Raw genomic sequence first — 22,392 nt, forward strand, 5'->3', positions numbered from 1 at the left:
TAGCAAAAATTCATTGTACCTTGATGAAATAGACCAGGATAGCGATTTAATTAAAATGAGAAAAAATTAGCATATACATATGCAATAAGAACAATAAAAACCTTTATTAACTTTATAAATTTTACATTTCAGTGGAAGTAATTTACACAAATGAGAAAACTATAATTTCTATAAAATTATTGAAAAAATCAAATTGAAAACTAGAGATTGTAACGTTTTAAGCCTGTTTCGATTTCTCCGCAGTTGGTAAATTATTCAACTAATAAATGTAACGTCACGTGGCCGATGTTTGTATTCGTAGACCATGCATACTTTTTATTTCTTCTTTTAAAACCTAAAATAGAAATTTCCAATAAATTTCTTGCTAAGAGTTTCTTTAATAGAGAATGAAGAACAGCAACTAACCTCGGTAACTAATTTATGTTGCTTCACTATGCTTAGTCCTTTGAATTCAGGTGACTTGATGGATATATCGTACATAGCTCCACATCCTCCTGGAAAAAAATTAATCACATTTTAAATTATTTTAATTCAACTAACTTTTTTTGTTTTAAATTTCTGGAAATTAACACTATTAGTAATAATATTGTTCAACTAGATTTCATTTATATAAATTTTAATAAGATCTTAAACTCTATATTTTACATTAATGAATATTTCAACAAGCATTTTTTTAAATTCACATTTTTAAAACAACTTAATGGGGAATCGTTAGTTAATGAATAAAAAAAATTTTCTCCCATACATTTTTATAAGAATGGCGTTGTTGGATTTCATATGGAAAATAAATTTAAAACCAAACAGTTATTAAGAAATATATTAGATCATATTAAGCACAAAAAGACTACATTACATATTAGGATGGTCCGAAGAGAAAAGACAAAAGAACCACCTACCAAAGGCGATTCAGTGAAGATGGTCAGAATCTTAAAAATTAACAGGTAAGTAGAAATTTAAAAAAAAATTAAGAACTTACTAAGTGCCATTACTAGAAGGCAGAGAGAACGAACCGCTGGAAGTACTGCGAAGCCCCTAAATGAGTGAGCAAAGCTCGAAAAGCTGGTAGTAGTACTGGAAAGTATGAGTTTATATATATGAAATCCACTAAGGCCTAAAGAATCTCTTCTAACTACCTAAAATGTATTTTTTGCTTTGAACATAGGAGCCTAAGATGTTAATGTGTGCTTGAAGTGAGTGTGTGTTAAGGAAAGATAGAATATTTTATTGCCCTGATATTCCGATACTAGAACTTGTAGTCACAAATTCTTCAGAATCCCAAATACATTTACTTATATTTCAGAGAAAAATTTTAAAAAAAACTTGTCTATTCTCACAATTCGCACTTCTGGTTAATTGAATTCCTTAAAATTGGAATCCTTAAAAAAGTAAATACTGGCGAGGTTAATCATGTATGGTAGTTGTCGAGGTACCAACGGTTTCAGCAGCCTTGCTAAGTCTCCAGGAGGTGAGTTTGAGGAAAAGTTTTAGACAAGGATTAGGATGAAGGGAGTTTTTAGTGATGAAATTTGTTGTATCAGGATTTTGCTAGGTTGTGGACAGACAACAAGATTCTTTAAATCTGTGAGGGAGCTTCGACTATACATCATAGGATTTTGGAATATATGGTTTGTATTCATTCTTATAAGGTCGGTTAGTTTTGTGGTTACATAGAGATCTAGTTCGTACACCAGATTGGTGAAGCTGTGAAGTATGGAATCGTCTTTTTATCTGTAAGAACAACTTGTCTAGAAGTCTGGCAAGTAGTCTAAAGCGATTGGTAATGAAGTGTGATGTACGAGTTTCACGTAAGTCGTTTGTCCAAGAATATGCCTAAATTCGAACGTGGTTTGCGGTTGGGATGGAGGAATTGTATAGGAATGCTAACAGGGGATAGTACCTTTAGCATAAGGTAAATTAGGATTGTATTGGGATTTTTGGTTGTTTATTTTCATTCGGGATTTAGTAATCTAGGACTCAAATGATGTGGGGATGAGTTTGAAGGGAACGTTAGGCGACTACGGGTACATTATGTAGATAGGACTGCGTTATGTCGGCCTAAGTATGGATGCACGATAACTTAATATATATTTTTCACGATTGTAATATTTCCTCTTGACAGGGAGTAATGGATACTGAAGTTGTAACAAAAAGTAAGAATTTCTTTCATAACAAAACATGATGCACAGACACACACCGTTCAGATAATAAACTAGGTAATAATCAAGGGATTTTTGGAACGAAAAAAACAATATATGTGAATGCACCTGTACCATTTCTAACTAAGGACTTATGTTGAGCCACAATAGATCATGGGAGTCAAAGTGGCGTAGGCCTCCCTGCTAGAAAGTGGTCTATTAAAATGGGGATTAATTTTAGGTACGAAAATATTAATGTACACATATTTTTTACGGAAACAGAATTTTTATTTAATAACCATCTTCCTTAAAACTTATTAATTACCATTGTAGACGCCAAATTAAATTATTAAAAAGTAACCAGGTTTTCTATCTTCCATAATCCCCTCTCCCATACTTTATACTGATCTTAACGAACGGAAACATGGGACAAAATTGACCAATTGGCTTCAATAAACTTGCAAGACAGCACTTCAAAGATTAAAGAAAATCTTGAAGTTTGTTTTCTGGATTACATTCCGTATCACTAGTGAGTAAATCACAATGTCTTGATAAATACACAATGAAAACTGGCATACCCATTTTCCTGCATGTGAAATTCCCAAAAATTATGGAAAACCACGAATTATCACGGTAAATATTGCTGTTTTTAACGTATTAATTGTACCAACTTTAAATAAGAGCCATAGCCGACATGTGTAGTTCCAATATTCATCCTCGTCGGTGATTTACACGAGTGATATGCTAATTGGGAAGATGAGTTTTTCTCATAACTTTTCCAGTCTTCTGGTTGGAAAACTTACTGAGTAGTGTGGTTTAAGGAGGCAATTTTAAGGATGTTGAATTTGTGCTAAGCCACACTAAGTCTGTGAGACGAATCAAGAAACTTAAATTTTTCTTATTACATTCTTTAAGTTTATTTTTTTGTCAGGAAGATGGCCTGTCGTAGAGTGATCGGATTTTTTTTAAAATAAATTTTGTTACATTCGGCTTTGGGCAGCCTTGGTTTGGACGAGTAATAATGATAAGTTCCCTCTTAACAGAACATTAAGTCTTCCTAAGAACTTCTTGTAGCTTATCTCTCTAGAGAGTGCCGATTGTTTAAAAGGAAAACGAGCTGAAGTACGCCAGTCCCCGAGGTTATTCCAATAAACAAGCACTCCTATACAATTCGAAAAATAAAAGGAATGTTGAACCAGCAACACTAGGAACTCATAAATTCGTTAGTTCTCACTAAATCAATGCTTACACCTGAAAATACTATAGTTTTTAAGGCTTTTCGCTATAATCCCCTGTATGGTTAGTACACAAATGCGAAGTAGTAATTCAACCTTTTATGATAAAAACTTAAGCATTTAATTTTAGTCTACTAGCGACTGTAGACAGTTCTATACTCATTGCCATTAGAAGTGTTTCACATGAAGTTTTCTTGATTTAACTCAAATGGAAATCCGACGGCAATTCGATCAAATTTTGGGTACGTTCTTTTTGTGAATCAGATCTCTTGTCATTTGTGAATTTCAGTAATTAAACAGAATTCTTAACATTAGCAGAAATGAATTAATAAACAGGATAAATTGTTCATTCTTTTTTCATCCTATTGAAACGGGATAAATATTAATCAACGAAGGTTGTGACATTTGTTTTATATAGTGTGATAATCAACCGAAAAGCATCCTTTTTCTTAAATTCTGATAGAAGCTTGTAAGAAAACGTTTTTTACCTGAGACATCCACAACCTCAATGGTCTCTGCTTGAGGGAAGTTTATGTTGAGAATTCGTTTTAGTTTATTTTCGGCATTTTCTGGTGGAGATGCCGATAATAATCTACGATTTAAGACCTGGATTAAAAAATCAAAGTCAATTCTATTAATATTAAAAATGAACAAACATTTTTATCAGCACTTACCACAGAAAATTTTGAGTTTTTACAACTCAATTTTATTAATCTCTTCAGATAGTTAGACATCCTAACGTTTATTTGAATTTATTCGGTAACTCAAGATGAAACCTAAACACGCTAACCTTACTGCAACCTTCCATGTCTTATGCTTCTGTCTTTGTCTTGATAAAGTAAAGAGAGAGATCAGAGAAGCAAAATATGCAAGTGGTAAAATGTCTGGTGAAGAAGAAGATGAAGAACACAACTTAGATGATCTCAGTGAGCGGACTTTAATGTCAAAAAGTAGTGATAGATACCAAGTAAGTGGTTGGGACAATGACGATGATGGTATAGAGCAAGAAAACCAACCCCATGGTAATTAATTAATGAAGGGTTTCTTTTAGCAGATGTGAATTTCACAATTACGTGACCGTTTACAAAGTTCTCATTTGTTTGTTCTATTTGTAGTTTCCAAAATCCAATAAAAGCTTTCATGAATAAAAGGAGATTCGATTTCAGATAGTCCTGCTAAAGAGATACTTTGGGCTTGTGAACATGGTGAAATGACAGTTGTTCAGAAACTTCTAGAGCGAGATATTACTCTTCTAGAAGTAACAGACAACGATGGATACACCCCACTTCACAGAGCATGTTACAACGGTCATTCTGAACTTGTAAAGGTAAGTTTTGAAACTAGGATCATCATATTTCTTTAAAGCTAAGTTTTCCATACATTTGTTGAACAATTTATATAAATTCTAGTTTTTACTTTTGAATGGAGCAAAGCATGATAAAGAAACAGTTGATAAGTGGCAACCTCTACATTCTGCTAGCAGATGGAATCAACTAGACTGTGCCGCCTTACTAATCTCTCATGGTGCAGACATTAACGCTAAGTCCAAAGGAGGTAATTCAAACTCATTCATATGGTTATTTCTTTTATACCTATAACCTAGAGCTTTATTAAAAAAATAAATAGCACCATCAAACGTTTGTTCCCAGCAAAAGGCAATAATAACAGCAATATCTGAAGAATGTTTGCAGAAGAATTTGTATATAACGTTCGTGACTCAGATTGAAGGCTCATTTCTCCTACATTCCCGCCATCTTAAAAGTTTCTTCTGCTTGCCATCAGGCCTTTTTAGAAAATCTTTAAATTTTACAGAAATTAAAACCTCGATTTAAAAATAATTTGCCATCAATGGAAACGGACAAATAATAGTTGTTTAATGATTTCAAGTTGAAACAATCAAGAGGACAAGACAGAGATCTTTTGTTCCTGAAAGCCTTAAGCATTCAGTGCTACTTTTTGGCGTTAAAAAGATTTTTATGCTTTTTTTAGTGCAGACTGTCTGTCCGAAAAGATTCCTTTAAGGCCTTTTCTCTCATTTTCCCTTGCGCACAGGTGGTACTTTTAGCCTGAAATATGGTAAAAGATTAACCGCATTATGTCTTTCAATGAATATCTGCAAACCCTCTCCACAGACTCCGGCTACCTTGGAATTGATCAGTAAACCCTATTCCCGTTGGCCTGCGTGCGATCCAGCTATGTCCATTTAGTCCTTAGTCTTAAGGCTCACTTGAAATAGGTGTTCAACATTGCATTTACGAAGAGTTTGGTTCCCAACAAGATCTGCGTGCAGCAATTTATTTCTACTTTAACAAATAGAATTTGCTGTCCCAATCCGCTTTTAAAGCTGAAGATGGAGGTTTTTAAGGGCCTTGTAATTGGCAGACTTGCCAACTTCTGCTTATTTCAAGAGCTTTGATTTTTATCTGAACATGTTTGTATTATTTCTTTGAAGGTATTACTGCGCTTCACCTCGCAGCAGGACATGTGGAAGCCAAGAATCTGTTGGAAATGCTCCTTACAAATCTAGAGTTAAAAACAGATTTGAAAGATGAAAGTGGTGACACTTCGTATGATATTGCTCGAAGATGTGGGCCAAATGAGAAATTATTTGAGGCAGTAGAGCCTTGTTTTTTGTAATAATTTTCTGTCATATGTAGAAAATTTACATCTTATTTTAAAACGGAAGAGATGTATACATTAAGCTACACTTTTATAGAAAAGGAACTGTAATTAATAAATTTATAAAAACTGTAAAAGTAAGTACAAATTTGCATTACTTAACATTAAAACGAGAAGGTTTTAATCACATTGCTGCGTATTATAATTCTACAATCAATAAAGTGGTTCAGTCAAAGATTTTTTAATTTCAATCTTCATCTAATGATTTCTCTCCCCAAATATGGACACTGGTCTTGGTAGCTGATATAAGAAAGTTGGAGGTTGGATGAACATTTAAAGAATGTACGGCATAGTTTTCTTCATGTTTGAGCTTCTTAATGATTTTACAACCAATTAAATCCCAGCAGTAAATAGCTCCATCTGTAGATCCCGATAATATGTATCTATCTTTTCTGTCAGAAGCATTTTCTATGTAGAAATCACCAGAAGAATGGCCAGAATATCTGAAAGTTTTATTTAAACTTTTCAATGTTTAACATATAAGAATTTTGCAACATTTATAATCAAATAAGTATGACTTACTCATTCAGTAATTCGCCAGTGCTTTTGTCAAACAGCATAATGTTGTTTTTACTAGTACTAACTATAAAACATTGTCCGTCTTGCGTAAGGGAGGTACATATCACAGGTTCTAAAATATGAATTCTCGTGTTTAAACAAACAATATGTACATAATAAAAAATCGCATAATTCTTTACAATCTTGTCTACTACCTTATACTTCAACTTAAGTGTAATTGTTGCAATAAGTACTTTTCATATCACGAAATTATAACATACATTTAAAGCTAAAAAATATGTAAGAACAGTACCTCCTACGAAATCCATATATAACGATCCTGCCCTAATGTCATATCGGCGAATTTTGCAATCCAATGATCCAGTAATGATTTCATAGTCACTGACATGCAATGAAGTGATACTATCTTTGGCATCTTTTAGTGTCTGAAGTGGTTGAAAGTTAAAAGCTCGAAGATCCCAAATCATTACAGAGTTATCAATTGATCCAGAAAATGCTAACGAAGATTCTTCATTAAATTTAACGCAACTAACATTGCTTACATGAACTCTGAATCTTCTCAAGGGTTTGCCCGTTGCTACGTCCCATAGTACAACTGTTTTATCCGCTCCTCCTGATAACAAATGACTGTCTAAGGTGTAAATAAATCGCCAATAAAAACTGAGTCATGAACTATTTGGAAAATACTTTTTTTTTAACCTGCTATCACATGAACCACAGGCATCTAATACTTCATTACTGTGACCTGAATAGGTTTTTAAAAATAAATTTTTATGCGGATTCCACAGCTTGATGGTTTTATCAGAACCGCAAGTTATGCAGTACATACCGTCAACTAAAAAAAATAACAAATACTAAAAAAAAATATTTATTATTTATTTAAAAATGTTACATACTTAAAAATACAATAATCAAAATAAAACAATCATCTCTATAGATATAACCGTGGTCGTAGACCGTCGGTGGAGTCGAAAAAACAATTCCCATTGAAATAAATAAAATATGCTTCCAAATAATGAAATAAAAAATAAACTAAACAGTATTAATCCTAATATGATGATACAATAATACTTTAAGGAAGAGAAATAAAAAATAAATTAATTATTACGGAATTAAGTAAGGTGAACTAATCAAATAAAAATACCTACTGTATAGTTCTAAATTCTTACACAAATTGAGATCAAATCGTACAATAAATGCTATGAGTAATTCAGATGAACATACGCTGCTTTGATGTAACCAACAAATGAGAACCATTTACGACCATTCATGTAGATCAATGCTTCCTCTCCAGAGAGTTGCAGTTGGCCAAAATATCTGCGCCTAATGTCAGATATTCTCGGGCAGCTTACTATAAAGTGATATACACCGTCAGCTACAATATCATTGCACAATTGGCAAGTGTCATTTTCAGCTCTTTGAAACGGAGCAGAGCTCCCTAATTTCAATACACCCGCTCGGGGCTTCATTAGCCAACGCTTGTGTTCCAAGGGAAAATTGCAACGTAAGTAATGATGGTTCCCAAGATCAAACTTAAGCGCTTTGTATAAGGGATAAGAATCATGTTCTGTAACTTTGTTTGCAATTTGCGCATTGAAGTTTAAACTAATCCTTTTTTGCACCTGACCAAATATACCACTAAAAGAAATAATTCTATTTGTAACTAACTCAAAGATCTACTTACTGTTAAAACGCACTCTTCTGACTGCCCCTTGTTTGCAGTTGATGCTTCTTAAGTTATTGTAATCCATTACTTATAGAAATAAAACTAAAATTTAATACCCTTTAAGAAACACCATGTTTAAGTTTACCAATCACTTATTTCATTTCTTACTTTTGCATGAAGGTTTTTCCTACAATTGGTTACCCATAAATATGTTAAACAAGAAATAACCTCCAAATTTTTCAATATTTGAAATACATCGATACTTCTATACGATAAGAATAGTACAGAATATAGAACAATTTTTAGGTAGTTGAATTAAAACAGTGAATTAATTAAAATTAATTGTCCGGTAGACAGTTGTGTAAGGAAGGGTTGATCACCAAAAAAAGTGCACAAAAAGACAAAACTACAACTTGCTGTGACGCCTATACTACTGCTTCAAGAAAGCAGAAATTTAGCTCAAATGCATTGATAGGAACAAAATTCAGAAAATAGATTTTTCGAAAATCTTACTTCACAAAATGCTAATTTTTTTGTTACTTTTTCAATACTGTATCAGAGCAAACCAAATCAAAACCAATGTTTTGACTATTTGAGGCCATAATCCTATTTTCAGCACACTTATGCTATCTAGCGGTTTTAGTTTGAACTAATGTTTCTTGATAGTTTAAGCTATTGTTGCTAGATAGCATTGTCATGCACTTTTGCATTAAAATTATTAATTATCAATTTCTTTTTATGCGTATTCATAATACTTTAATTGTTGATAAAACAGGTATTATGTTGCTAATAATAAATTTTAGTAGCATTAGGCTATAAAAATTCATATTGTATGGAAATTATTGCAATTAAAGAATATTTTTCTCTGATTGTGTTGTAACGGAAAGCTATTTTGCAATAAGTTCATTGTCAGCGAAACCATCCAATGCAAGCCTTCTTTGATTTATTCCCTGGGATGGAAACGCTTACTCTGCTAAGGTGCACCCAATAAAGAATTCTTTTTTTAGAGATAAATAGTAGAAATAAATGTGCAAGTTTGTAGAAAACTTGTATTCAGAATAAAGTCGTGTGAGTTTTACTAAAGATGTAGTTTTTATGCAAAATATAAAACAAATTGAAAGTTCGCAAAAAATATGCAGCAAGAATGTCGATTGAGTGTCACATTAGATTATGTGAGGGTTTCATTACCGCTCTACATTGGTTTTGAAACTAACTTAGAAGTTTTGGAGTTTTGAGGGTATTTGGCCGATATTAGCGAAACTAAATATTTATTTTGTTAATAATATTAAGAGAAAACTTGTTTGCCTAGTTTATTGCTTTCTTCACCTCCTTTGGAGCCATGCATGGAGTTTACGGGACTATTATATATATCCATCTAGCCCTGCCAATAGCCCAATTCCGAAACAGTTTAATAAACATGAAACAGATAAGTCATAAAATGGAAAATACTAACACAAAGTAAAATATTTTCATATAAAATTAACTTTTATTTACAGAAACTTCTCTTCATCATTATTTCTTTCCATGAACATACTAAAACTAAACAAACTAGTAATCAATCCACTTTCATTTCATATCCAAATATAATGATACATTCTAATTTTTCAGATATTAAAATTCCCTATTTTTTTTTTTTTTCATTAGAATGTCCATTATTACGTTCACAAATAGTTATTTTTACACATTAACAGTGTACTTTTAATTTGTGTTCGACTAGTCCCCAAAAAACAAAAGTTACCAGATATTGCTACCCTGCTTTATCACAAAATACTATTCTCGTTAAAATCAATACACAAGTCTTAATTCCAAGTCATTATCTCAGTTAATTCTATAAGGCCAGATCTTAAGTAGCTAATCAAAACAAATTTTATTCTGCTTTAATTATCATTATTAAACAATAATTATAATTGAAACTTTAAATGTATAAAAACTTTATTTACAAATAAAATATAAACATCATAATATAGAATCCAAAATTCTATATTTTCCCCACAATTAAATATTATCAGATTTACTTTATTTATTTATTTTTCTAGATTGTGTAATGTTACCCGTGATATTTGCTTATCCTATTGAGCTTTTGCAACCGAAAGAATACTTTGTATAGCTTTATGATTCTATTAAATATTCTTCTCACAATAATTGAACCTTAACTTTTTTAAAAGATTCAGCAAGGAAGTTTTGCTTATTAATAATACAAAATAAATAAAATAATATCAGCTATCTTATTTGTTAAAGATTTAAACCACCCTGGCAATTGTAGAACTAATTTTGATCCATACATTAATTAATCTAAATATCACTTACAAAAACGAAATAATACTGTGCTAGAATCTGTTCTGATATCTATACACCTGGGTCACGCGGTAACTTCTTCTGTTAAAATTTTCTGTTCTTTTTGTAATGACATTATAATTAACCATTAATTTAAAATAATAACCTTCATATCAATAATATCTACAAACTATTCCATTGCGATTTCTTCACCGTAGGCTTTATTTATATTTCCATTTGATGCAACGTTTTCCTTACTAGACAATCTATAAAAAAAATTCATATTATTAATTACAAAATTATCTCTGAGAATCCTCCGTTGGTCAAAAAACCACCTGACAGAGGATTGGGATTGTCCTAATAACCTGTACAAGAAAATGGCATTCGTCAATTTTCCTTAAGCCTGATCAAATCCGACAACTTTTTAAACAAATGCACTTATTTTACAAAGTTCAGATCGTAAGTAAGATGAATAAAATAAAATAAAAAGTTATGAAAATTAGAAAGACAAATTGGATCTACTGAAAGTTCTTTGCAACCATAAATCATAAATTCCCCACTATTATAGCAAAGTTGTTTAAACTTATATAAGTACGAGTATGTTGATCCACAATTGCAACTTCGAAAGTTATATTAAATAAGGAACACACTGGCAGAAAAAAAAAAATTGCTGTCTACAAGTCCTGCAAAAGATATCAACAAGAGAAAAATCCCATCTCTCCTCCTTAAATTGTAGATTCCAATCTTGTCAATAGTCACGGTTTCAGAACATTCCCATAGCCGGTGACACACATAAACTGCAAGGTAACTGAGAATTCATTCATTCATTATTCATTACCAAATGAAGAATCTAACGAAGATTGAAATGTAACAAGTAATAATACTTACTTTTCAAAGTTCTCTCCATCTTCTAAAGTTACAGGTAAGACTCTGTTCAAAGTCTCTGGTAAAAGAAGACATAAGAAAGCTGCACTAACGCTGGTCAATCCAAACACTGAAGGTGGAATCACTGGCGATATTTGATCCTGAAATAGAAGATAGAATTTTGCATAAAGCCCTTTGAGAGTTTAGAGGAGATTGAAAAATGTGGTTTGGTCTGCGTTGTCTGGTTAATATGATTGATTTATTAGTAGTTATAGATTTTGAATTTTGATTTCCTCTTACAAAACTTCGTCACACATTACACTTGACGATTATGAGTATAAAACATTATAATAGGTAAATAGATATTTTAAATTATTAATAAAACTCAATGTCACTAACAAGAGAGGCGATGAATGGTGCAATCATTGAACCAATACGGGCACACATAGATCCTGAACCCAGCCCTGTATTCCTGACCACAGTGGGAAACAATTCCGTCGAATACAGATATAGAGTTGTGAATCCTACAGATATGCCGACCACCCCCAGAGTAGCAAATCCTAGACGCCACCACTCTACGTCTTTCATGCCTACAACAAGATAAAGAGATCATAATGTTGTAAAACAGAATGCAACTTGATATATTAGACCTACGTTCCAAATCTTATTCAAAGCTACCGTACTTGTTATTTTTTTTGATAACATTTAAAACAAAAGCTTACCAAAAAAATAAATAAGTAAAAGAATGAAATAAAAAATGACTAACTGTCTGGAAGTAGAATAATGATCAGACATGAAATAGCTCCTGTGAACTCTCCTACAGCCAGAGTCCATTTCCTTCCAATTTTGTCCATGGTGTATATGGAACCAAGTACACCCGGAATCATGCATACACCTGTAACATAATTTCATATTATTATAAGGAAATAAAATTTACATAAAATTTTTGAACAATTGGTTAGGAACTACCTGATCGAAAAATGGAGAGAGGATTATATGGAGTATAAACGTTAATTATTAGACACTTGTAGACTTATTTTTCAATTTTCATTAAATTAATAAAGGATATAAAGGAAATATAGAATTTTCTTCGGTTTTCGTTAAACTTAATAACATTTTTATAATCTATCTTAATGGATAGTCTAATGTTATTCTCTTTCACAACCTAGGAAATGTTTTTACTTAAAAATGCTGCAGAATTGTAGATCTTTATGTAAATATTTCATGTATATATAAGAATATCAGGAAACGATTGGACTAAAATGAATGAATATGAACTTAAACTGTTTAAAATTTTATTTCTTATTCACTACTAATTGAAAAGCGAATTTAAACCTCAAAACCACTAACCTGATATCGCCACACTGATGAAAATGTTCCCCCCTACATTGCTGAGATACTGCTCCAGACCGAAGAAGCATAATCCAACATTACTCCAATTTACCCATGCGATGAGAGTTTTCTTTCGCATATTCGGCGTACGAAACAGATCAAAAACGCCAGGTTTCTTGTTTTCCAGCTTTTCAGATACCTGAGTTAATTCGAACAAATTATTTTTAGTATGTTTTTTCAAATTATCAGAAATGTTTCTGTAGTTAAGTATCTTGGATAAGACAGGTTTTACCACTGGGTGGCTCTAATTGATATTTATTTTAATATGAGTATCGCCATGTACATGGCTAATCTCATCAATTTACCCGCAACAAAATCAACAGTTTTTTTATTTCGGTCTCTAAACTCTATAGTAATTTCGCTAAATATAGTGAGGAATAATATTTGATTCTTCGTTAACTCACTTCATTTTATTTTTATACATTTTACTTTAAAGTTTTTTTTGTATGCAGTTAAATCCTTTGCGCCATCGATCAAGCAATTAAAAGTTTTATTCTATGCTAGTAAGTGTGTTTGTAGGATTATAGAATTCAGTTTTTCACACCAGATAATCACCCCTTCCGATATCTAAAGATTAATTTTATACACAAACGTTTCTTACTTCTTTTTTCAGTTCTGGAATTTTTTCTGGAGGAGTACGTTTATTTTTTCTGGCTCCTTCTTGAAGAATGGCCAAAGCTTCCTTGTCACGACCTACGGCCAATAACCATCTTGGACTCTCTGGTATCCACCTGAAATTTACTATCACTTTGTATTTTTAAATGCAAATGCTGGATTGTTAATCTGATTAACAAAAAGAAAAAGATTTTCAGAAAACATCCCATGCTCTACCGTCGCACTCCACACGCATTGAATGCAAGTATTTAGGAAGAATTAAATTTGGAAACAAATCAAAACGAGAATTTCTTGTAGAAAAATTATTTATTAAAAAAAGATACTCACCACCAATAAAGAATTATAACGGCAATCGGCAAGGATATAGAGAGCTGAAACTTCCGCCATTCCCTGGTATAGTAAGCAATAACAGCCATAAGTATTGTTCCCAAGTTAAATGGAATATGTGTCAAAGTTGCCATTATGGTACGCCATCGACCGCCTAGAACTTCCATACCTGAAGAAGCCAAAATAATATTTTATTTAAAAAGTTCTAAAGTATGAAAAAGAGAAAACTTAATTAATAGTTGCTTTGAAATACAAAAGATATGTTATCCAGAGACCGATAAAATTAAGCAGACTACAAAATATAAGCACTCCTGTTACGAAACTATGTTCTACCGGAATCGAGCCAGAATTTACGGAATAGTTACAATCACCAATCATATTCGAATAAATACATAATTAAATTCAGGGCTCACCAATTCAAGTGGCCACTGTGTAAGAAAAACATCTTTTTTGAACAAGCAAATGATGAAATCCATTAAACTGAGTCAATACATTACTTAAGAAATTTTATTGCTGTACTTTTTTTTAATGAATAGGAACAGATTAATAAAATTAAAACTGATGACGAAGTCTAAGCCTTACCAGTTTTTGAATTAACAGTACATTATATTTCAGAGCCCTTAAAGTGGAAAAAGGATCTAAGTACATTTATTATTAATACTATTGCGATCTAGTAAAATCGAATAACCCCCTTTCATTGCATAGAGAGCCGGCTGGATACATCCTTTTTCTTTTTTAATTATTTTGTATTGATATAGTCAAGTTTTCACTTTTTGTATTTAATTTTTTACTTTTATAAGACACGTTTTTGTTGTTATAGTTCAAAGAAAAACAGAAATCAATTCAAGCGCGGCAAAATTCTGTTTCATGATAACAGGTGAACGGTAGAACACTAATACTTCACAGTTAAATAAAGAAATGAAATAAAACTCTTTTTTTAGCTTCATTATTCATTCAACAAAAATGACCTTAGCTTTAATGATTCAGCAAAAATATCAAATAAATTTCTTAATTCAACGAGCCACAAATTTCGCAATGCTCTTTATCCTTTGATAACCCTAGTACTTGAGAGTTGACAGCTACTTTTTTGGGTAATGAGTTCTGAAAAAGGTGCATATTGAACAGGTTGGTTTTACATTAAGTTTTGAACTGTGACAAAATTTTGGCCGATACTCTTAAAAAAATAAAATTGAATAGATCAGATTTAGTCACTATGATCTTCTTTCTCTAAGATGATAAGCACAAAACTTTGAAATATATTTTTTTTAAGACATTTAAAATAAAAAGATTCTGGACGTAGTAGAATTTTTGTAAAAGGTCACAACCCAAAAAATGTCATAGCTGAGAGACCCAGTTGTATCTGTTTTGGCTCTAACGCTGTCCTTAAAGTAAAACTACTGATACAGGAAGGCCTGAATAACACATTGTGCTGCCCTTCACAAACAAAATTTATTATTTCTGTACTAACACAGTACGAAAGATACAGTCATAGAGCCACCGACTGCAACCGCTTGGATAAACCTGAGTATGATGAATCCCCAATACCATGGTATGAATGCTGAGCAAACTCCAGTAACCAACTGTATGAGACCAGCGCCGATCAACGGATTTTTACGGCCCCATCTGAAAAAAATCAATAAGTTTTAAACCTTTGATGAAAAAATCTTGTTTCAGCTGGCTGAATCAAAAGAGCCCTTTAAATTGGTTATTTTTTTTTTTATAAATTAGCCCACAAAAATATATAAAACATAATAAAAAGAAAGCCTTGTCTGTTAAACAACACAATTGGCCTTAAGTGATATTTTGAGCAAGCATAAATAATAAACTAAGTATATAATAAAAAAAAATTGGAATTTAATTTCGGAAAATAGGAATCAATTAATAGATATAATTTTTAAAATATCACGGCCATACATCTGTGTTCGTCAAAATGAAGGCAAAGAAAAGGTAAGCTGAGAAAAAGGTGGAGCAGTAATGATGAGTTTCACGAGAAAAACACAATAAATATGACGGAAATTTAATAAAAGATAGAAGATTTAGTAATCCTAGAATTTTGAGTAAGGAATGAACATTCTTAACTGAAACCAGTCAAAGAAATGAACTACGGCAAAAGATCACAAAGTAGAGTAATATCACCTCAAAAAACAGTTAGTGATTCTGGGCTAAATGAACTGAAGAATGCAGCTGTGAAGACGAAGCTTATGCTTTGGTTTAACCAAAAGCATATTGAAGTTTAACTTTTTATTATTACTTAAATAATACAAAAAATAAACAAACAAATACAGATGAATAGGAGATAGATGAATGGAGTTAGTGGGCATTGCAGGAATTGATGCAAACAGCGTAAAAGTACAACTACGTAGGCGAACCAGAGTGCAACAGTGTTCATCCTTTCATCGAACACTATTCATGGTCATTTTCTGTTATCTTGTCCAGTGTTAATGGTTGACAAGGGCAGGCAGATCAACTGGCCTTCTCTCAGCCCTACATTAAAGTTGGTCTTTACCTCAATTTCACGGTCACCCAGCTGTGGTAATAAAAAAAATACTCAACTTCTTGCATTCTTATCAATTAATTTTTATAGAAGTGCATCTAAATTTTTTTTTTTTTTGTAAACATTTTGTTCTGTTGCTTTGCCCTCATAATTGGTAAGTGCCAATTGTTTCGGATCATTTGTAAAAAATTAAATTCATTAATTAGTTCAATAATTAATAGCGCAAATGTTGCTTCTGAGTCTTCTGATGACAGGACCTGCTTCACACTTCACACCACATTTTTTCAATAATAATTTTTTTTTTAGAGATACATTTAGTTTAACATTAAAAAAATCCTGCCGAGTGAAGGTCCCAAAGTAAACTAATAGACATAAAAATTACAAATTTTTCTCCCCTATCCGAAAAAATAAATAAATAAAAATAATTCCTAGATAAAATCAAGAAAAGTTTTTATTTAATCACGTTTATGATGTCTAAATATCAATAGTTTGGCTACAACAATAATTCTGTATGATTTATGAAAAATCTTTTTTTTCCACGATAAAGTATTTAAATTGTGATTGGATGTGCTAGTGTGGTGACATTGTTGTTATTTCGCACAATCGGGCTAGGATATTATATAAAGTTAGTTTAATAATGTATACAAGAAAAAAATAATAATAATAATAAAAAATGACAAGGTAACATTAAATAATGGGAATTTCTACGACAAATAATAGAAGTAATTTACGTTTATTGTCGTTATAATGATAAAAATTGAAGCACTCTAGTTCTATAAATTTCCTGTGTACAAATAATAACAATTTATTCAATAGTATTTTGGAATTTTTTGTTAATGTAGAGAAACAATGCCTTTTTTGTTTGAACAAGTGTGTGTGAATTGAAATGTAGAATGGATGATGTGAATCGATAACGATATTTTCTGAAACAATCTACACTTTAGGCTGCGTATATACCATTCCAAATTATTAGAGGAATATTTAGTGGTCTCTTTCATAAGTGTTCTCCTGGGCCGGGTCAAAGGTACCTCATGCCAAAAATGATATACTCAAGAGTTTTGCGTGGAAAGGCAGGGCAGCGTTATTTACACAAAACAAGAAGGATGTTCAGTCTTCAGTGTTTGAACCGTGAAGACGCTGAATCCAATTACCACTTCCTTGGTCACTGACACTAGTTGTGATAGATTTAAATTTCCGAAATTATAATATCCCCGGAAATTGCATATTTTGACGATTTGATATTACCTGAAAACGAATAGATAGTTTTTAGTAATGGTCTGGGTGTTCGGGTTAAAGAATAAATCAAAAACTGAAACTTCAAGGGAACCTCAAACTTTTGGTAATTCATTTAGATTTTGGGCGTGATTTTTTTTATTCTGAATATTTTCTAGAAATTGGCTCTTACGATTTTATTTAAACTTCGTTTTAATTAGTAAAGATGTACGCCCCCATTGCTATCATTTGAAACTTTTGCCCAAAAATTGATTTCTTGCAGATTGTTACGAACTACTAACTGTTCAAATAAATTTAAGTAGGTGTTCTAACAACGAGAACTCGCTAAAACCAGGGGGAAAAAGATCAGGACAGAGTGCAATGTTTCCAACAAATTCTTTTTGACAATATCCACAATGAGGCTTCTCTCAAAAATATCTCCTAGGTTGGCATTCGAATGCCAAAACAACTTCTCTTGCTGCTTGTTTTGATTTTTGGTCTTCTCTGTGAACTGTGCAATTACCAGTCACGGTAAGAATACCGAAAGCTATCGAAAATTGAATAATAATAATAAAGAGAAGGGATTAGCTAAGCGGTTAGTGCACTCCTGGGTTCAAGTCCAGCTGAAATGAACTAATAATAGTAGTGTAGGATATTTTGTAATATTTAAAAACTTTATGGAAGAAAGTTTCTAATTCTGAAACAAGCAATTGATGACCAATAAATATTAATCTGAATACTCACCTGTCTGATGCTAAACTGAACAAGATTGTGCCAAACATTATGCCGACCATAAATGTCATTTGCGCCAAATTTACTAGCTGATTATGTGAGCAAACAAGATCCCACTATGAACAAAAAAAAGTAGTTAAATAAAAATTATAAAACTTTATTTGGATGTCCCTTCTATTTATTATAAAGTCACAGCTAATGAATGTATAATATCTACGGATATAAGAGTGAAACTTGAAAATCAATTAATTAGAATTGTAACAAAAAAATAAAATGAAAATAAATAAGCAAAGATTAGTAATTTTTAAGAGCATTATTTGAACATTTATAATTGGAAATAAAAGGAAATTGACTAGAATATCTAAACTCAACAAATTCAATTATAACAATAATTACCAATTCTTAAAGTTATTAAAGTTTATTTTATTAACCAACTGACACTTTATGTAGAGTTCTAGTTCTGTAGCAAAAAGGAATAAAAACATAACAGCCCAACTCAAACTATACTCTAACTTAGAAACTATTCACCATGGGTGCACTCAAAGTTAATTGGGTCATTACTTATGGAGATGACCAGTAATATGGAATGGCAAGGGTAACCAATTATGCTGAACAATGAAGGTCCTGTCGAAACTTGCCAACGCTACTCAATAATTGTGTGAGCTTAAAGTTTAGAGGCGATTAAACTGTCATGCTACGCACAACTACAAATAGTTTTCTTCACGATAATCTCGGCTCATTTATTATAAATTATATTGAACGGGAAATACTTTTTTGCTCTCAATGGCGTTTAGAAGGTTCTTCTTTTGGCACCAGAGTCCAGAAAAGTTCATGATAACACATCATGTTTTAAGCGAGCAAGATGAAATGCTTGTGTTCACGAACTTTATTAATGTTATCTGAGTTATTCGCGAACTACTTACAAGAGAGTTATAAAGACAGTTATATTCTTATTGCTTAAAAGACCGAAAAAAACATTTTTCAAAACTATTTGAAATATTTGAATGGATTTTTTCTCAAAAAGAATAGATCAAAGATGGACAACATTTTTTCTCAAAGGCAGATGTTGCGAAATGTCAGCTTTCCACATTTTTGTGGAGTGGCTAGCCTACAACACGCTGCATAGAGCAGAGCGGTTATAAAACGTTTATAACCTTGGTGGGAATATCCTTCTAGTGGACAGCTCGAGTACAAAAACAAACCCTAGCGGAAGTACATATATATGATAAGTCAACACAGCATCTAGCGTTCGCAGATGAAGTACATATCTTGGAACTCAACAAGTCAGCGCTTGCTAAAGGATTCAAAGAGAAAACCAAAACTCTAGTGCTACAAAGTAATGACACTGAAACTGTTTAATAGAAAACTTCCAGGCACCACAACCCAGGTTCAGAAACATTGCGCGCTAATGAACATTATAGTTGGAAGCTTCAAATATCTGGCTGCTAACGTGACAAATAAATAGGAAAAAGAAGCTATATATAATGGTGAGTAGCCAAGGTAAAATACACTCTGTCAAAACGTTTGGTGTATTGATCACAAGCTTTGATATAGTGGATAGCCACTTCAATTTGAGTGGATTTTTCGGTGATCAAACAATCGAAGCCCAAAGGGTCATCTCCAGTTACTGCAAAAATTCAGAAACGAGAGTGCGCATTGTAATATTGATCACTGTGGCTTTAAAAAACTAAAATAAAGCTAAAATTCTCTTTAAAATATGAGTTGCTTACTAATAGAACTTTGATTATTTTGTCTTACACATTTTTAAGCCTGGATTTCATTTTGAAAAATCGTTTCTCTTTTAATTGGTCAAGGTTTTGTCACTGATTTTTTGTTCTCACAGTGGCTCTTACGAGTGTAGTAAGCTCTTACAGGAGGGTGTAGGTGATAATAAAGAGTGGAGATCACAGTTTGAATATTGTCTTTCTTTGGATATTTATCTGTCCTATTATTAAAACTAATATATTTGATAGCTTTAAATGATAGACTTTGTTTTACAATAAAACATCACATTTGGATTTTACCTCAGTCTGTATTGTCTCTGTGAAGACAGTTCGATTATACGTCCACGATTTGCATTCATTTCCTTGGCTATCAAAACAGTGTTCCGAAGAATCTGTTAAATTAAACAGTCATTAGATAAAGTAGTTTATGTTTAACACAAGAAATTAAGACTAGATTTCTTAAAAACATATTTTAAGATTCAATATCACAATTATATCTTATCAAAGGTACAGATTCAAATTGAAATATATTTAATTTTAAGATATATATTCTTATTCTATAAGTTATAATAGAAGGTCAAAAGTGAATGGTGTGGATCTGAGAAGTGACTGCTTCTTCCATGGATGATCGTACAAGGTGTATCCAGAGTTTCTCCCCTTCAGCGGGGTTGAAAAACCAGGAATTTACTTCAGAAAGGTGCTCCTAATAATTGATATCTAATTTTCACATTTTTTACTACAAAATTACTACGGTCTTATTTAGGTATAAAATTGTTTTTTGTAGATTTATTTAGTATTTCACATAATTACAAAAATGCTAGATGTCGGCAAATATTATAGATAATCCGAATAGATCAATGAAGTATTTGAATAACATTAAACCAAAAATAAACATCAAGATAAAATATAGAAAATACATATACTATACAACATGCTGAACATTTATTTTATTTTTTCGTTAATTACATAACCTTTAAGCTGCTTCATTCTACGTTTGTATTTTTTTTTATTCGCTGTTTTGGTTCAAAGAGAAGTATTTTACTTTCAAATGATGTTTTTACAGGAAGAAAGTTGAAAGAGATAGACATAAGAGATGTATCTCTACCATCAAATTACAGCAGCCTTTGACAGCAAATTCCAATGTTTTTTGATGGCCAATATTTTTTTCTGAGAATATATAAATATAAAAGGAATACTATTTCTTTAAAATAATTAGCAGTTGTTTGCTACATTTAATTTCTCTAGTTGAGATTGAGCCAAAGGTTCGAAATCGAGCTTCTAGCAGGCAATTCACTCAGATCAATTTTAGCATGATCCCTCCATTGTCTTTGTTGTATTTAAGACTAATAAAATCTTCAAAAAATTTCAAATTGAAAAGAAAGACGTAAGAGAATGTCTATTGAGTTTTTTCACCAATTCTTTTTGCAAATAATAACTAGTAATAAAACTGAAACGAATAAAAAACTACCAAAGAGCACTAGATAACCTTATACTATAGAGAGTAAGAAAGTATGTCGGAATAAATATTAGAAATGTTCTGTTGTTCAACAAGAAATCAATACCTTTGCACGTGTAGGTAACTGGAGCACCCATGAAAATTAAACCAAGCAATGTCCAAGCAACTGGGAACCTGAGAAGCGCCATCAAGAGAAAGATCTTGATCTGCCATGCTCCAACGTCGCCGATAGCTTCTTGGAGTACCGCTTCTCTTCCCTCCATGCCTGTAACAATAAAAAAGAAAACAATGTAGTTGTTTTATTAGAATATTTAATAATAGTAATAACTTCTTGGTAATATTACGAAATTTACTTTACTATTGCTTTAATTTATTACTTTTTAATTGCGAGAATCGATTTGACTTGCTCTATGTAGAATTATTGAAAAGTATCAAGAATTTCTATTTCTATTTTGGAAGTATAAAATGAATTGCAATTTGTATTTAAATTTGGTGTTTCACTAAAAATAAATATTTTGAGGCCCTTCGAAATACATTTTTAGCGAAAGACCTTCCTATAATGATGAGTGGGTAGCCCGATAAAGGAAAACCTCTTGAACTGCGAAAGTTATGGAGGGAACTCCTCTTGTGCACCTCAAGAAAAATCTTGTCTCTAACATAATATTCAGATATTAAATCACATTGCTTTTGGCCAGCCTGACTTCCCGGTAAAGATGGTTCTATTGGTTGACGCTCCAAGTTTTTATGAAGCCAGGATTAAAACCTAAAGAGCTTTAGAAGTAATGCTAGATTCAGGCAAGAAATCTGACATGAGGAATTTGTACTGTATCAAGGAAATTAGGAAACTATGGAGCAGAAAGGCAATATTTACTTGAAAAACAAAAAGGGCTGAGTTAATAGTCTGATTTAGAGACATTTTTGGCCCGATCACTAGAAACAGACATTAAAGATCTCAAGGTGAATGATTAGGAAATCATAAGTTTCTTGTATTCGACAGAGGCTATTTCCCTGAACCTGAATGAATTGGACGTTTCCGCTGTTAAATAATTTAATAATTCGGTTGACAGT

General features: G+C 31.9%; 4 protein-coding genes across 5 annotated transcripts in view; 1 reads left to right on the forward strand and 3 right to left on the reverse strand.

The window, feature by feature from the left end:
• Positions 1-80: 80 nt before the first annotated feature.
• LOC141454510 (bolA-like protein 3) lies at positions 81-4,183 on the reverse strand. The gene is made up of 4 exons (XM_074128829.1): positions 4,045-4,183; positions 3,859-3,976; positions 406-494; positions 81-334 (listed from the first exon to the last, which is right to left on the reverse strand). The coding sequence occupies exons 1-4, from the start codon at positions 4,102-4,104 to the stop codon at positions 275-277; spliced, it is 327 nt and encodes a 108-aa protein (XP_073984930.1). The 5' UTR covers positions 4,105-4,183; the 3' UTR covers positions 81-274.
• Positions 4,140-6,240, forward strand: LOC141454503 (ankyrin repeat domain-containing protein 49-like). The gene is made up of 4 exons (XM_074128805.1): positions 4,140-4,392; positions 4,537-4,697; positions 4,780-4,924; positions 5,823-6,240. Exons 1-4 carry the CDS (start codon positions 4,140-4,142, stop codon positions 6,005-6,007), a joined length of 744 nt encoding a protein of 247 aa, XP_073984906.1. The 3' UTR covers positions 6,008-6,240.
• LOC141454495 (WD repeat domain-containing protein 83-like) lies at positions 6,079-8,680 on the reverse strand. Of its 2 annotated transcripts, none has more exons than XM_074128791.1 (5): positions 8,253-8,680; positions 7,268-7,422; positions 6,861-7,195; positions 6,572-6,680; positions 6,079-6,492 (listed from the first exon to the last, which is right to left on the reverse strand). In XM_074128791.1, exons 2-5 carry the CDS (start codon positions 7,393-7,395, stop codon positions 6,237-6,239), a joined length of 828 nt encoding a protein of 275 aa, XP_073984892.1. In that variant the 5' UTR covers positions 7,396-7,422; positions 8,253-8,680; the 3' UTR covers positions 6,079-6,236. The 2 variants fall into 2 exon arrangements, with proteins under 2 accessions (XP_073984892.1, XP_073984885.1); XM_074128784.1 differs by having other exon boundaries at positions 7,268-7,403; positions 8,253-8,676.
• Positions 8,681-9,700: 1,020 nt separating this feature from the next.
• Positions 9,701-22,392, reverse strand: part of LOC141454521 (organic cation transporter protein-like) — a 55,798-nt gene continuing 43,106 nt past the window's right edge. The window contains exons 2-12 of the mRNA XM_074128848.1: positions 21,431-21,589; positions 20,169-20,260; positions 18,157-18,260; positions 15,175-15,329; positions 13,707-13,875; positions 13,366-13,495; positions 12,723-12,903; positions 12,139-12,267; positions 11,772-11,962; positions 11,397-11,533; positions 9,701-10,774 (exon numbers count right to left, since the gene is read on the reverse strand). Of these exons, the coding sequence (XP_073984949.1) occupies positions 10,699-10,774; positions 11,397-11,533; positions 11,772-11,962; positions 12,139-12,267; positions 12,723-12,903; positions 13,366-13,495; positions 13,707-13,875; positions 15,175-15,329; positions 18,157-18,260; positions 20,169-20,260; positions 21,431-21,587 (1,521 nt within the window). The 5' untranslated portion in view covers positions 21,588-21,589 and the 3' untranslated portion in view covers positions 9,701-10,698. The remainder of the gene's footprint in view (positions 10,775-11,396; positions 11,534-11,771; positions 11,963-12,138; positions 12,268-12,722; positions 12,904-13,365; positions 13,496-13,706; positions 13,876-15,174; positions 15,330-18,156; positions 18,261-20,168; positions 20,261-21,430; positions 21,590-22,392) is intronic.

The sequence above is a fragment of the Rhodnius prolixus genome, unplaced genomic scaffold (assembly GCF_049639745.1).
Source record: "Rhodnius prolixus isolate KJV_2025 unplaced genomic scaffold, Rpr scaffold_1, whole genome shotgun sequence".
NCBI lineage: Eukaryota > Metazoa > Arthropoda > Insecta > Hemiptera > Reduviidae > Rhodnius > Rhodnius prolixus.

Bases quoted from the DNA above. Each gene is read 5' to 3' on its own strand.
- LOC141454510 (XM_074128829.1), bottom strand. From the start codon at position 4,104: ATGTCTAACTATCTGAAGAGATTAATAAAATTGAGTTGTAAAAACTCA. The intron at 3,977-4,044 runs GTAAGTGCTGAT...TTTTTAATCCAG, and splicing joins AAAACTCAAAATTTTCTGTG to GTCTTAAATCGTAGATTATT. The intron at 335-405 runs GTTAGTTGCTGT...TTTCTATTTTAG, and splicing joins AACATAAATTAGTTACCGAG to GTTTTAAAAGAAGAAATAAA.
- LOC141454503 (XM_074128805.1), top strand. From the start codon at position 4,140: ATGAAACCTAAACACGCTAACCTTACTGCAACCTTCCATGTCTTATGC. The intron at 4,698-4,779 runs GTAAGTTTTGAA...TATAAATTCTAG, and splicing joins GTCATTCTGAACTTGTAAAG to TTTTTACTTTTGAATGGAGC. The intron at 4,925-5,822 runs GTAATTCAAACT...ATTTCTTTGAAG, and splicing joins TAACGCTAAGTCCAAAGGAG to GTATTACTGCGCTTCACCTC.
- LOC141454495 (XM_074128784.1), bottom strand. From the start codon at position 8,319: ATGGATTACAATAACTTAAGAAGCATCAACTGCAAACAAGGGGCAGTC. The intron at 7,404-8,252 runs GTAAGTAGATCT...TATTTTTTTTAG, and splicing joins CAGAAGAGTGCGTTTTAACA to TTGACGGTATGTACTGCATA. The intron at 6,681-6,860 runs GTACTGTTCTTA...TTCATATTTTAG, and splicing joins ATATATGGATTTCGTAGGAG to AACCTGTGATATGTACCTCC.